We start from the raw sequence: 16,851 nt of genomic DNA, 5'->3' as shown, positions 1-16,851 counted from the left end.
TTCATGACCTCTTCATGGCACTCAACATAAGGTAGGGGAAGGGAAACAACCTCCTGCTCGTGGTAGTCAGCGATAATCATTACCAATGCAGGGAAACAAAGAGGGCTTCAGTGAAACAACAAATGAATAGATGCACAAAATGAATTGGGAAAAGGAAAACCTAACTTAAATCAACATACCGCAGGGGAAGGGAAGCAACCTCCTCCTCGCGACAGTAAGCGACATTCACCGGTACAAGGGAAAGAAGGAACAAAGGGGGGCAACACGCAAAATGAATTGGGGGAAGTAAAACCTAAGTTATATCATCGATCAAATTACCGGCATGCTATATCCATTTGTAAACTAAATTATATATACCTTATCGATGGATACTAAATCATATATACCTTATCAACGAATATATCCACCGGTAGATACAATGGACACATCACGATAAATCCATCAAAAATTAACATTTATCAAGATATATGATTTTGTATCGACATAAGGGATATGATTTTGTATCGACATAAGGGTGTGGTAAAAATCTCACGTCATCTACACATAAAACAAATTTAGAGTATATAAATAGGTGTCAAAACCTAATTTCATCCGGGTCATTTAAAATTTATTTCTATGGTTTTAAAAAAGGTAGAGATTTTAAACAAATTTACAGAATATAAATAGGTGTCAAAACCTAATTTCATCCTGATCATTTAAAATTTATTTTTATGATTTTTAAAAAATAGAGATTTAAATAGTTTCTTTTAAGAAAAAAAATAATAAAAATATAGTAAATAAATAATAACTATACGTAGAAAAAACGAGAAATAATAAATTTAAAAAATTTAAACAAAAATTTAAAATTTAAAAAATTAGAAAACTTAAAATTTAAAATGAAGAAAGAATAAAAGGAATGATTAAAAGGAGGAAGAGAAAACTTTTTTTTTTATCAAAATCATGATAATCACATGAGTTAGTTTGGCTCTTTTTACCACCTATCTCATTTTATTTCCTTATCCTTGTGGCCAATATATTTTCTTGTAATATTTTTCTATTTTTTCAATAATTTTTTTAACATAGGTTAATAACGCAACAATTTTTATCACATTCAATACCTTCCATGAATTTTTTTCTTTTAAAAAAAAATTGTTTCCACTCAGGAGATGCCATGGTCCCATTACATTTTTCTATTTCATTTGTTAATTACTTTCCTTTTCTTTCCACGTTTTCTAACTCTGTATGCCATACTCCATTCCTAAAATTCACCCCCACATGGCGCCATTTCACTCACATTTCCTACGCTCTCCAAAATTAGCTCCAATCACACATTGACAAGTGGCAGTCACATTTCTCATTCATTTAGTGCATCAACTTTCTTTTTAAAATTTCGTTAAAGTGAAACGGGAGAGGGCGGGAATGGACGTTCTTAAGATTATATAAGCCTCAGTGTTAAATAATTTAGGGGTTTTGGAGTTTTGAAAAATCAGGTGAAGGAAACAAAGAAGAGGAGCAAGTGAATAAGAGAAGAGGAGCAAGTGAAGAGGAGAAGCAAGTGAGTGAAGAAGTGTCACGCATTAGAGATATTTTCTATTCTTAGATTACATCGATTGTCGATTCAATTGTTGAATTCTATCATCTGTTTGATTTGTTTTCACGATATGCTATGTGAATTGCATCGGGAATGACACTATAATTCTTGAGTTTACCTCTTCGATTTCTTCTTCTTCCTTGTTCTTATGTTCTATAAAGCAAATTTATTTTCATAGGATAAATTAAATTAGAGAACACAGAGAGAGATCCAGTAACTGAAATACTGAAATAGTTTCATTCTCTATACGATTAATCAGAATTAATGTATGATTCCATTTCTAGGATCATCACAACTCAATTCAACAAACAATAAAATATAAAAAATAAAGAGGAACTGAACAAAGAATTTGATGATGAATCGGTAATGGCTAGAATAGAAATCATGTGCGAAGCGGTTGCTGGTAATCTCGATTACCGGCGACGTCATTTTCTTCGTGTATTGATGCCAGAGAATATTTGATGAGAACTGACGGTACTTCTGGTCGATTGTGCGAGGTGACGAACGAGTGACGTCGCGACTCGGGAGGACCGACAATGATCTTGATGTCGTAGCTGCGGGGGCCTCTATGTAGCAGTGGTGTTTTAGGTGGGTGGTGGTTTCTGATTTGGATCTTACTAGAGAAGAAGTGAAGAGAGGGGAGAAAAGTCATATATTTAATATGCAATAGTGGAAAAGAAAGCTGATAAAGGGAAGAAGAGAGAAGAGAGAAGCAAGAGAAAAGTAGGCTGAGAAGAGAGAAGATATGTAGGCAAAGAGATACAGAAAAAGAAATATATGGGAAAGGAAACTAAAACAGAATAACAGAAACTAAACAGAATAATAGAAACTACAAGTCTAATTGTAAACCAAGCAGTATGTTAGTGAGATCGAACAGTGTAATGAATCAACACAACTAAGCGATTCAGGTCAGTGATACCGAACAGTGTAATGAATCAATACAAGAGCGATCGACACAATACAAGAGTGATCAATACAACAATATAACCGAATGATGTAATGAATCAATACAACCGAGCGGTTCAGGTTAGAGATACCGAACAATGCATTGAATCAATACAAGAGCGATCGACACAATACAAGAGTGATCGGCACAACAGTATAACCGAACGGTATATCTGTTATCAGCCCCCTCAAGTTGGGCGTAAATATTTTGAAGACCCAGCTTCGAACGCAAAAGTTGAAAAGCAGGAGGGGGTAAAGGTTTAGTTAATATGTCAGCTATATGCATGGTTGTGGAGATAAGAAGTCATTTGATCAATCCAGCAACAACCTTTTCATGAACAAGGTGGTAGTCAATATCAATATGCTTTGTGCGTTCATGAAAAACTTGATTAGAGGCGATTTGTATTGCAGATTGATTGTCAGAGTAAACAAGAGCAGGAGAAATGTAAGGAACGTGTAGATCATGAAGCAAGTAAGTGAGCCACTGGAGTTCACACACTATGCTGGCTAGCGATATTCAGCCTCAGAAGAGCTACGAGAAACGGTCGGTTGTTTCTTGGAGCGCCATGAAATGAGTGAACTTCCGAGGTAGACAACGAATCCAGTGACTGATCGGCGAGTATCGGGACAGGTGGGCTAATCAAAGTCACAGAAAGCTTTTAGCTGAACGGTAGAATTGTGTGGGAGAAAAATGCCAACACCAGATGTACGTTTGAGATATCGTAAAATACGAGTAGTAGCTTGTTGATGAGCAGATGTTGGAGCATACATGAACTGACTAAGGTGATTGACATCAAAAGTCATATCCGGACGGGTGGTGGTAAGGTAGATGAGTTTTCCAATGAGTCGACGATAGGAAGCATCGACAACATCATCCAGTGACCGATCAGTAGGTATAGATGGTTGTTTGTGAACCATGGGAGTAAGGACATGGGAGCAGTCAAGCAAGCCAGTTTCAGTAAGGAGATCCAGAACATACTTTCGTTGGCTAAGATGGATTCCTTTGGAGTTGCGTGCAACCTCAAGACCGAGAAATTAAGTTAAATCACCAAGATTCTTTATGCGAAAGGTAGAATGAAGGAGGTCGGTAATACGTTGTATTTCTCCATTATTGTTGCCGGTTATGATGATATCATCAACATAAATGAGAAGTTCTGTAATGTAATCATCATCATGTTGCAGAAAAAGAGAATTGTCAAAAGTGGAACAAGTATAATTATTTGAGAGTAAGAAATGATGTAGCTTAGCATACCATTGTCGGCAACTTGTTTAAGACCATATAAAGACCTTTGTAGTTTGCAAACCTGATTCGTAGTTGAAGTGGTAAGGCAAGGAGGAACTTTCATATAGACATCTTCATGAAGATCACCATGTAGGAAAACATTGTTAACATCCAATTGTTTGAGTGACCAACTCTTGGAAGCAACAATGGCAAGAAGAAGCCGAACGGTAGTGAGTTTGGCGAACGGTGCAAAAGTATCGAAGTAATCTAACCCTTCAATCTGGTTATATCCTTTGGCGACCAGATGTGCTTTATACCGGTCGACTGAGCCATCAGAGTTGTATTTGATTTTATAAACCCATCGAAAACCAATAGCAGTTTTATTAGGTGGTAAAGTGGTTAGGACCCAAGTATTGTTAGCCTGTAGAGCATCAAGCTCAACACACATAGCAGTAACCCATTGGGGTTGTTTTGAAGCAGCAACATAAGACGTTGGTTCAATATTAGATAAAATAGATAAAATAGTATGCTAAAAATGAGTAGAAAGACGATCATAATTAAGATAATTCTTGATAGGATATCAAGCAATGCTGTTAGTTTTAAAATCCTTTAAATAAGCAGGAATCTTACGTGGTCTAGAAGACCGTCTTATACTAGCAGAAGTATCATTACCAATATCATCAATTTGAGTGATATCTGTTGATGTGTTATGAGGAATGTCATTAGTGCAAGGAATAGTTGGATTATATAAAGTGTCAGTAGCAGTATAACTGATCGGTAAAAGATCATCATAGTTATTGGTGTAATTAGTGGGCAAAGGTAGAGATAAAGAGTTGTCGGTTTTATGAGTATTTTTATATGGGAAAATATTTTCATGGAAAATAACATTACGGGATATATCAACCTTATGGTTTTTTAGATTTAAAAAGAGATAACCTTTCGTGTTCTGTTTAAAACCTAAGAAAATGTCAGGGATAACATGATCATCAAACTTCTTTCTGTGAGCAGTAATGATGTTGGCATAACAGAGACAACCAAAGATACGCAACATTGAGAGGTCACAAGGAGATCCATGAAGACGTTCGTGTGGTGTATCATTCTGTAAGACAGGTGTGGGCATCTGATTGATAAAAAAACAGCATGTTGGGCTGCATAACACCAGAAAACAGTTGGGAGATGTGAGTGAAAAAGTAAGGCTTGAGTGATATTTAAGATGTGTTGGTGTTTACGTTCGACAACACATTCTGTTCAGGAGTTTCAACAAAGTAGTTTGATGATTAATGCCCTTGTTGGAGAAAAGATCATGCATAGTGAACTCAACGCCATTGTCAGTTCGTATAGTTTTTACCTTTTTATTGAATTGAGTTTCTATATTGCAAAGAAAAGTAAGAATGTGATTTTTAAAAAAAAGATTTATCTAACATAGGAATAATCCAGGTGTAGCGAGAAAAATCATCAATTATGGTTAACACGTATTTAAAACCATTCATAGAAGCAGTACAAGGACCCTATATATCAATGTGCAATAAATCAAAAGAACACAATGAATGAGATGTACTAGCAATGTAAGGGAGTTTCTTTTGTTTAGCTCGATGACACGCATCACAAAGAATCTGAGTATCATTTTTTATATAAGCATGTATAATTTTGCCATTAGGTAAAGTTATGGGAATAGGACTAATCTTTTGATAGAAAGAAAAGAATTTTAAAGAAATGCAAACATGGTCGGTGGCACCAGAATCAAGAAGCCATGTATTAGCAGAATGCACTTGAAGAGCTGAAACAATATTACTTGGAGAAGTGTTTATAGAGAGTGTTCCGACTTGATTGATGTGCACATTAGGACCGTTAGGCTCAGATCGTTTGAACAATTTTGCAAGAACCTGATATTGTTGGGGTGTGAGTTGAATGGTCTCAGCAGAAGGTCGTTCTTGATCCAAGCCGTTCGGTTGACTATCACCATGAGTGGATGAAACAACATTGTGAATCTGGCCGAGCTTGTTGTTGAAAGGCTTGTGACCAGGAGGATAACCATGTTTCTTGAAGTAGGAACTTTCTTGGTGGCCGACCCGGTTGCAATAGGTGCAAGTAACAGGAGTAGAACTGTTCGGTAGGGAGGATAAATTAGAAAATGAAGTGGTTTTCGCAGGAGCAGTAACATGGTCGATTATTAACTGACGTTCTTGTTGAATAACAAGTGAAAAAATTTTGGAAATGGGAGGAAGAGGATCAAGAAGAAGAATATGAGATTGTATATTGGTATAGTGATCATTCAAACCTCGTAGAAGTTGCATGGCACGATCTTCATGTTTCCGTTGAGAAAGAATCGAAGAAACGGTACAAGAACATTTGTGCTGACAAATGCAGACAAGGTTTGGGCGGAAACTGTCAAGTTCATCCCAAATAACTCTGAGTTTGGTGAAGAATTCGGTGACGGAGAGTTCGCCTTGGGACAAGGTGGTTGCTTCCATTTGTAATGTGGAAATTCTGGCAAGATCACCTTGGGCAAAGCGGTTCTTCAAGTCATTCCATATATCAATAGCGCGATCCATCCATATGAGGCTTTCACGGATGGAAGGAGAGACAGAATGCAGGAGCCATGAAACAACCATACTATTGCAGTGGAACCAAACAGGAAAGGAAGCATGAGTCTTGGCAGGTTGAATAGCTGATCCAAGAACAAACTCCACCTTGTTCTTAGCAGAAAGAGCCGTAATGAAGGATATGCTCCATGAATGATAGTTTGTGGTGTTGAGAACGGGTGATACAAGGTATATGGCGGGGGTTTTCATTGGGGTGAAGGTAAAGATATGAATGGATAGGATCTTGGATTGGGGGATATGTTTCAGTGGTTGTCATTGAAGGAAGAAAAAGAAACAAGAACAGGAATGCAAGAATCAGAAAGCAACGGGAATTTCTTCTGATACCATCATAGATTTACTATGCAATAGTGGAAAAGAAAGCTGATAAGGGTGAGAAAAGAGAAGAGAGAAGCCAGAGAAAAGTAGGCTGAGAAAGATATAAAGTTTATTAATTCTGGAAAGAGATACAGGAAAAGAAATATATAGGAAAGGAAACTAAAACAAAATAATAGAAACTAAACATAATAACAGAAACTACAAGCCTAACTGTAAACCAAGCAGTGCAAGTTAGTGAGACCGAACGGTGTAATGAATCAACACAACCGAGCGGTTCAGGTCAGTGATACCAAACGATGCATTGAATCAATACAAGAGCGATCAGCAGAACAGTATAACCGAATGGTATATATGTTATCAAAAAGCGTGATTTGCCTTCGCACGACGGCGACATTTATTCCGAATCGGAACCCTAACGATAGCGGCAACAATGTCATACAGTAGCTTCTAGTGGGATAACTATGGAAGAGACGAGAGCTCATATGTTGGAGAAGAGGAAGACGCCGACGTTTCTGGTGACATCGCCAAGCGCCGAGGCGACGAGAGCGGGAATTGCAGCGACTGCGATGGGCTGGGTTATTCTTCACTCTCCAAACTTGCGACGAAGCACCCAACCCTAACTCCAGTGAATAGGAGGGGGTAGTCGCCAGCGAGTTTGGTTGAGTGATGGAAAACGAGGATTGCAGCAACTATGTTTATTAGAAAGTGATTTTTTAAGTTTAACTCAATCCCACAAAACTAGCTTGTGCCAACGGCCCGGATGGAAACAGAAATATCCACTTAGAACTCGTTAGGATAGGCTCTAACCATGGTTATGATACCATATTATAAGTCCGCAAAACCGGCTTGTAAGATGAGGTTTGTACCTCACTTGTATATTATAAATTGTTTTATCTCTAATTGATGTGAGACTTCCAATAATGTTACAGTGATGATCACAGTCGATGATGCCACCGGCGAGTATGGTGATAGGTGAATCCAACGGGGTTGACCATGGTTGCACGGAGATGGTGTTGTGCGCAAAGTTGTGAAGATTCTGGATTCTTTGTCTTAAAAAAAATGTTTTAGAATTAAAGAGTAAAATAAAAGTAATAAGGAATAAAAATAATATAATAATTCAGAAACTGGGTATAGGCCCAGCCCGACCCAGCTTTCTTTCTTAGACCGTTTTTTTTCTACTATTTTCACTCTTGCTTTATTTTGGTTAGATTGCTATCCGCATCTCACACTTAATTAATGTACCATAAGGTTATCGGTCTTGATATGTATTTGCATTGTTGTACTCCTATTTTTCTTTATATTTTAGACTGGATTTCTTTTGTTTTAACCCTTGTTTTAATTCGCATACTCTCACCTTTTTAAAATAATATTTGGCACCCATATTTTCAGACATACACTCATATTCTCACTTTAATACAAAACTGCAAATTACAATTTTTTTTTTTAAATTATTAGTTATCCTTAAATCTAGGACTTAATAATAATTAAAGTTTTCATTCATTTAAAATTTAAAAAATTTGATTATCATATTACTTTTGAACTTATCTGATAATTAAATTTTTTTATATATTTTTAAAAGTTATTGATTATTATGTAAGTTATTGATCATTATGCTATTTTTTGAATTTGTTTGATAATTAAAATTTTATTTCTAATAAAAAATTAAATGTCAGTTTAAGTCTCAAACAATTAATTCTTTTTTATAATCTTAAAAATTATTCAGATCAAATTTTAAATTTGCTTGATAATTAATTTTTTTTATTAAGTTGAATATCAGATTCACTTGATAAACAAAAAATATTAAAATTTCAAAACAAAAATTCTCAACCAACAAATAGTTTTTTTAAAATTACATGATACATTATTTGTAATGTTTAATGAGAATAAGTAGAAGCGAATAGTCCTAGGAAGTTTCATCTAAACAAAAAATTATATTTCTCAAATAGTTAAAAAAAAAACTACGTAATATCTCATTTTATCGTAAAGGTAAGCTCAAACATTATCAGGTCTAAATAAAAATTTCAAAAATATTTTCCTTATTGTCTCGTATTTTCTTGTTTTGTTTGATTTTGGGAGAAAACAAATATTTTATAAATTATATGAATTTTATACACTTAATTAAAAGAAACCGTTTTAGAACATGTGTTAATACTTATTCATATTAATAAGACCATATTGTTTTAGATTCTTTCATCTGGTTTTTCTTAATAAACTATACTGTAATTATTTTTTATAAGATTTTTTTATATATTATATTGATAGAGGGTAGGCTGTCTTCTTCAGTATGACATACATAAGATGAAGGCATGTGGTCGCATAAAAGGCAGCAATGCATGGCTAATATGAACATGGTCCATGATGCCCTTCTGGACACGACACAAAAAAATGCTACATTTTCACTCCACTCTTTCACGCCTTATCCATAATATTAAACACTCTTCACTTCACTCAATCTCCATCTATACCCTTCTTCACACACACACACACACACACACACACACATATATATATATATATATATATATATATATATATATATATATATATATAATTATGACCAAAAATTACCATCTGTTCTTTACAAATACTAATGCCTTGCCTAAAATTTAATGCTTCCTTCTAATGATGAAGGTCATACCAAGATAATTAAACAAATCTCACCATGCTTTTAATTATACTTTATAAACAAGTTAGATAAAATTATTCTCTGAATAATAAAACCAACATAATGATTATGGTAACTGAGTTTTAGATTGATTCTTCTATATTATTATTTAGAAATTAAAATTCTACATTATTACCAACTCAACTTAAATTTATCTCATTGATTTGTAAAAATTATCCATTACTCCTTCAATTGAAACATGTATATTTCCTACATAAAATTAGATATCTATGAAAAGTCAAATAACATGTACTTATCAAATCTTTTTAAGATCTATGAAAAGTCAAATAATATGATAGACTTATCAAATCTTTATAAGATGACATGTTAAAACATAAATTTAAATCGAATTCATCTTCATAAAAAATATATAAAAGAAGAAATGTTCCATATAGTATAAATTAATTTTATTTGTAGTTGAAATAAGATTTTAAAATGGACATGTTTTAATTGTAACATGGATGTTTTTTTTTGGTTGTTTGAAATTAAATTTGATTTTGACAATCGAAATTTAGTTGTGAATTTGAGTCGTTATCAGAGCGTTTAGTTTTTTGTGAAGTTGTGTGTATGCAATTCTTGGCATGTAATTTGGCGACAACAACTTTTACGTTTGTGGGGTAAAAAGCTGAGGAATCTCACGTGGGCACTTCGTATTTTGGACACTAATTTCAAATTTCAAATTTATTGCTCAAATAAAAACAAAACAAAACTAAAACTCATAATTTCTATTATATTAAGTCAATCGTTTTGGTATTACGATCAACTCACACTTACAGTAATGGGATGCTTTAAGTCTTTCAATTTTTTAATCGTTAATTTCATTGGGTCAAACAAAGTGATTACATAATGACAAATTAAAGTAAAAAGTAGATTATACATCCCTGTTAATTGGATTTAGCATTGAATTATCATGCTTCTTTACTTTTCCACTTATCTCACAATAAATTAATCATTCATTACATGCAATCCAAAATTGACCTAATTTCTGTTATTTGTCGTTTTTCGTGATTGCATTTCTTCCATTTTTCTAAAATTCCATCTCTCATCATAGACTTTTCCATAAAAATGTTTTTCCACACACCTTTCTGGTATACGTACTCTCCTTTCAAATATAAGATAAATATAAAAAACTAATTTAAAATTTTAAGTTGATTTAATTTAATTATGTTTTTAAGATATTAAATATGTTTATTTTTCTTTTCTTGTAAAGTAAAAATTAGGATGTGAAGGAATCCAAGTGTAAAAGCATAGTAACCACCAAAAAGTGTAACATTTGTTACTTTAACTAATAGGGAAAAAGGAAAATTTTGGATACATTATGCATGTCACAAACTCAAAGTGTCACTTTAATATTTTTCTGCAGCTGGTTTTCTGGTCAATATAGCAAGTAACTAAGAAAGGCTGTTCATAAATGCAAAGAAAACGATATCACTACGTGTGGTCCTAATTAAGGAGAAGAATAAGTTGATGAGTTGCTATACGAGTTCTTCATGTGTGTCAATATCTATCTTAAGCATGGTGATATTTATAATATATTTTGCACTATAATCATTCTGAGTTGGATTTTATATTTTACATTAAAATGTTAATCGTAATAATAAACACCACTACAAACAAAAGAAAAGAAATTGTTGGGATTCAATGTGTTGTCTCATTTCCAACAACGAAACATAACATCGTGGCCAACTTTTCCAGCATCAAAAGCTTTATCTTGGAAGTGTTTTTCTCATCCCAAATCCAAATTACAGTAAATCATTAATTTTCCAATTAAGATTTTCTTAATCTTCCACCCAAAGTTATGTTGAATGAAGTTTAACACAATTTTGTAATGTAAAACCTTACTTGAACCCACCCGGCTATAACAAAGAACAGCAAGCACATTACTTTTTTCTTAAATTATTCTTGGTTCAGAGTATATTCCTTAAAAGCCTCAAATTGAAGTACAACACTTTTGGTGAAATTTTGCAACTCCACAACTTCTTGAAAACTTCTTCATGTTGTTGGCGAAATTTTCAGTTTAATTGAGATTCTTCCAAGGATTTTTAGTTGATGATGCATTGATAAGGAAGATCTTAAATAAATTCTTGTAGAATAGAGTTTATTTAGTTGTAAATTTTAAAAACTTAGAGATTTAATTTTAACTTTTTTTTACTTGTAAAATAGGTGTAAATAGTAATTTTTTTAATATGGACAATTAAAGCCAAAAAACTAGGAGGTGTGGACATTAAAGGATTAAGAAACAAGTAGCAAATTGAAGTCATTAACAATCAAATGTATCCCCCTCAATTTTTTATCAAGCATGAAAGTCAAAGCTAAAAAAATAGAGTAAAGAATAAGCTAGGCATGACATGTATGAATGAAGGATGGAAAGTGTAACTCAAGCGTGAGAATTTTAAAATTAAAATGTATAGTTTATATTTCATCCACAAATAAAACCTTTATATTCTACATTTGTATTTCATGTTAGGTACATAAGAATGTCATTGAGGAAGTGATCTTAAGCTATAAATAGTCAACCCTTCTCATTGTAAAAAAAAAAAAAATCTCTTGATATATTTGAATGAGAGAGTGATTTCTAAAACATTTAGATCTCTTTGAAAGGAGTGAGTTATTTTCTCACTTGAGTCTTATATTAGGTCCTTGGATCAAGTTGTCACTCTCTCATATAAGTTATGTTGGAGTTTATTTGGAGCTTTTCCGAATGGCATGGTATCATCTCTCCTTTTTTTGCTTTTCATTCCTTTTACTTTTATTATTACTATTGATCTTGCTTCTCACATTTTTTCTTTTTCTTTTTCCTTTTGTTTCATGTTCGTCTTATTATCTCATAAACAAACTTTAAGAGTTAAATAATCCTATAAATTATTGTTTTATCTTCTTATTATGAGTTTCTAACATGAATTAGCTTGAAGAAACTTGAATTGTTTATATATTTTTTATGAATTTTAGAGTACAAACTTGAAACTCAAAGATGTTTATCATTGAACATTTGTTTAATCCATAAGATTTAAATAAGTGTCCCGAACTTATGTACAATATTGTTTGTTAATTCATTTTGAGTTGACAAATTAATTATAACATTCTGATGTCTTAAACTTCTTCCTTGAAACTTAAAAGTGATTTTGAATTCAGATATTAATTATCTTGATTGAATAGTTTGCAATATCAAGCCTAATACATTTTTTATTCATATTATTACCTTCTAAATAAAGTAAATATTTTGTCTTTTCACACACACACACACACACACATATATATATATATATATATATATATATATATATATATATATATATATATATATATATATATATATATATATATATACTCTTCTGGTTTAACCACTTTTTTGTGATTTATTGTGTCTTTCAAAATTCTTAAGTTTTTATTCTTGAGTTTGTATCTTTCATCGTCTTAAGTATCTTCTTAAGGGTGTATTGAATTTGTCCTCTTTCATTTGATGCTTAGATTCAATACAATTTTTTAAAAATTTTACTTTAGCTATTTCAAATATTGAGTGATTTGAGGAAAAGATTTTCTACCTTCATTAGGGGTATACACTTAAATAGTGATTGTTTTGAGTGTGAGGTCGAGTCACTAATACATGCACAATTTTTCCTGGGATGTCGTCCGGTATTTGCTCTTCCAGTCCTTCTCTTCTCTTCACCGTCCGGAGGTATACCTGCCAAAGATAATCTAATGCTTAAGTCAAATTAATTGTCCGTACAGAAGTTTAGTGCAATGGTAATAAATGCACAGCAAATGCGATCACCTATCTCTTACATTCGATCTATATTTATAGATTTCGTTATGGGCTTGAGATTAGTGAAACCTTAATCATAGCCCAATCTCAGCCCAATACCTCTAATTACTATTTACCTTATAATCTTTGCAGGAAAATTTGTTTATCAACTAAGGCCAGACGTCAATACTTTACACCGTCCGGGCCATAGAATACAGTGATATTTAATTGTTTTACTAATTTTATTTTAGATTGTTATTTTTTGTTTGTTTTTATAAAAAAGAATGCCAAGAACATCAAGATCAATACTGAGAGCACATATAACGATGGAATTATAAGTTTCCAAATGTAAAGAAGAGGAACGAGATGAATAATCCAAGCTATATTATGAAAAGATTGATTAAACTTGAAACAAAAAGTAAAAATGAAAGAATAAGAAACTAAAGAAAAATCTAGAATACATTCGTAATATGGAAGTCAAAATGAAAAAGAAATGAGAGAATGAAACATTTCCATTCAAGACCACAATGAGAGTATGAAACTCTTATTCATTGGTTATTATTTTGAATAGCTTCTTCAAGTGCCCAGTCTTATTTCTTACCTTAATCTACTTTGTAATTTCTTTCAGAAAATTATTCTTGTTACTTATCAATGTCACAAGCTTCCTTAAACTATCCATGGAATTTTTCTTATCAAATCTTTCTTGTGTTGATAGATCCTATAACTTGCTTGAAAGAGGTGCTTTCTTGTATTATTTAATGATGCGAAGCAGTGGATAGATGCTCCAAATATAATGACGATACTTGCAGTAAATACGTAGCGGACAATATCAATTAGATACATTGGTGTTTGAAATCATTAATTTTACAGGTAAGCCTGCCTCAAGATTTTCAGTCGAGGGTAAAACAGTAAATAAAGACTAACAACTAGCGCATATATTTATTATAATTTTTGCAAGAAAGCTCGATTGTCCTATATCATTTTTCTTACATCCATTTTATGTCACAGAAAAAGAGCCTCTGAGCTCTCCTTTTCTCCCATCATGATCAAGAAATTTAATATTTAATAAAAAGTACAAAGAGATCGGGCGTAAAAAAAAGGTTTAGCAACAAATCTCTCAAAAAAACTCGCACGTAACAATCGAGCCCACAAAGTTGATTATGTGGAGATATATTGTGGAAGTGACAGAGTGTATTAATAATTATTATGGTATTTTTGAAGGCTTGGTGAGAAGTTAAAAAGTTAAAAAATAGAGAAAAGGGGTATATGTAAAGATATAGATGGAATGAAATGGGTTGGTCTAAAAAGCAAATGAATGAATGGCCTAGGTGGGAAAGTAACAGAGAAGAGAAGAGAGGTTTAAGAGTGAGAGTTGGAGATGAATGAGGAAATTGAATTGAGAAATGAGAGAGCCCTTGTTTTTAGGGGCAAAGGCTCATTGAGGAATCCCAAAGTTCCCCAACAAAGGTGCAGAACAAAAGGCAAAGGCCAAAGGCAAAACGAAATGATTACTTGAATGAGAAGGGACCCACAGGATAATCTTTCCTTTCCAGGTCTTTCAATTTTTTGACTTGGGATTGGGACCCACCACGCCCTCCATTGTCTTTATGGATTGAATGATAAAAAAGAGCACCTCACGTGGACTCTGAACCAAAGACTCTGTCCAACCACAATAAAAAGGGCACCTCCCTCTCTTCAATCACAAAATTCAAAACCAAAAACATTTTTCCACGTTCACCATTCACACCATTTCAAAATCCTAACAAAAACATTTTCATTTCATTTATTTTATACGCTTATACAATTCAAAACCCAAAGCAATTTTCTTTTCTCAGAAAAATCATGCTTTTTAAAGCTCACCCATATAATTCCCACTCATTATCTTTGTTGCTTAAAGCCCTCTCCCACTCTCTTTTCTTCTCTCTCTCTCTCTCTCTGAAATCACACCAAAGCAAATTCCTTCCCTTGCTCCAAAAAAGAAAACGAAGAAACCTAGACAACATTAAACCACAAACTCACCGATCCCACACTGTCCCATAAAACACGACTACCATATACAATAACCTTCCCATGCGATCATGGAGGGAGGTGATGATTTCCACCACCACCACCACCACCATCACCACCACCAACAACATCAACACCGACAAAACTTCCCATTCCAACTCCTCGAGAAGAAAGAAGACCAAGACCCCTCTTCCTGCTCCACTTCCTCCCCATACCCTTCCCTAGCCATCTCGGCCGAACCCTCCACCTCCAACTCCACCCGATCCAACAACACCACCACCACCACCCTCCTCCCCACACCCTCCGAAGCCTCCCCCAAAAAGCCACCACCCAAAAGAACCTCCACCAAAGACCGCCACACCAAAGTCGACGGCCGCGGTCGTCGAATTCGAATGCCTGCTCTCTGCGCCGCCAGAGTTTTCCAGCTCACGCGGGAGCTCGGACACAAGTCCGATGGCGAGACCATAGAGTGGCTCCTCCAGCAGGCCGAGCCTGCCGTCATCGCCGCCACTGGCACCGGCACCATCCCCGCTAACTTCACATCCCTTAACATATCTCACCGGAGCTCGGGCTCCTCCATGTCCGTCCCCTCCCAGCTGCGATCCAACTACTTCAATTCAAACTTTTCTCTCCAACCCAGGAGAAGCCTATTCCTTGAAAACACCAATACTTCCACGACGCTCCTCAATTTTCAATCCAACAACCCCATCTCCACTTCCATTTTCCAACCCAAGCACGAATTGCGCGACTCGTCGTCCCTGGACCTGTCCTCGGAGAACAACGAAGAGGGTTTGGGAAGGAAAAGACGACCCTTGGAGCAAGACCTATCCTCGTCCATGCAACACCAAGTCGGAAGCTATTTGATGCAATCAAGCTCCTCGGGGACAATTCCGGCGAGTCATGCTCAAATTCCGGCGAATATATGGATGTTGGCGAATTCCAATAGCCAAGGTGTGAGTGGTGAAGCTCCTCTTTGGACGTTCCCCGGTGTGAGTAACAGTGCCTTGTATAGAGGAAACATGTCAAGTGGGTTGCATTTCATGAACTTTCCCACGCCAATGGCACTTTTACCAGGTCAACAATTAGGGTCTTCTGGGATTGGTGGGAACATCAACGAAGGGCATTTGAGCATGCTTTCGGGGCTTAACCCTTACCGGACAGTGATCGGCGTTTCGGAATCTCAGGCAAGTGAGTCACAGTCACATCACGGTGGAAGCGAGGATCGGCATGATGATAACTAACACAAGAGGATGAAATCCACCAACGTGTTCTTGGATTCCTACATGTGTACTGGTTTGGTGTTTTAACACAAGGTGACGTGAGGTTTGGTTATTATTTCCCTACGAAATTGAGTTTTGTTTATTTTGAAAGGATAATCATTATCATTATTATTATTTTTTCTATTTCTTTGGTGTGGTTAATATGTTGGAAGAGATGGAAGAGAAGAGAAGAGAAGAGAAGAGAAGAGAAGAGAAATGGGTTTTTTAGGGTTTGAGAGAGAGAGATGACACTATTTAACAGTTGGATATTATTTGGCTTTATTTCACTACACGATATCTTATCATCATTGTTTGTGCAATTGGCTTTTCTTTTCCTCTCTCCCTTTTTCTCCCGAAAGCCTTTTGATTTGTAATTTTATGCTTTTTATTCTTAGAAGAGAAAGAAAACAACTCACTTCTCCATCATAACATGGCAACTTCAATTAACAACATTTGTGTTTTTCACATGTTGCGTTTTCCTCCTCTCTAGTAAAAGGGATGAAACAGTTTACCAAAGGAAAAA

The 16,851-nt window shown here is 34.6% G+C and overlaps 1 protein-coding gene across 1 annotated transcript; it reads left to right on the top strand.

The window, feature by feature from the left end:
* Nucleotides 1-14,815: 14,815 nt before the first annotated feature.
* Nucleotides 14,816-16,636, top strand: LOC108344769 (transcription factor TCP14). The gene has a single exon (XM_052876999.1). It carries the CDS (start codon nt 15,141-15,143, stop codon nt 16,308-16,310), a length of 1,170 nt encoding a protein of 389 aa, XP_052732959.1. The 5' UTR covers nt 14,816-15,140; the 3' UTR covers nt 16,311-16,636.
* Nucleotides 16,637-16,851: the final 215 nt, after the last annotated feature.

This window comes from Vigna angularis, chromosome 4, assembly GCF_016808095.1.
Source record: "Vigna angularis cultivar LongXiaoDou No.4 chromosome 4, ASM1680809v1, whole genome shotgun sequence".
NCBI classification, from domain to species: domain Eukaryota; kingdom Viridiplantae; phylum Streptophyta; class Magnoliopsida; order Fabales; family Fabaceae; genus Vigna; species Vigna angularis.
This window is presented reverse-complemented; position numbering and strand designations above follow the sequence as displayed.

What these genes read in the sequence shown, in the direction of transcription:
- LOC108344769 (XM_052876999.1), top strand. Translation starts at nt 15,141, where the DNA reads ATGGAGGGAGGTGATGATTTCCACCACCACCACCACCACCATCACCAC.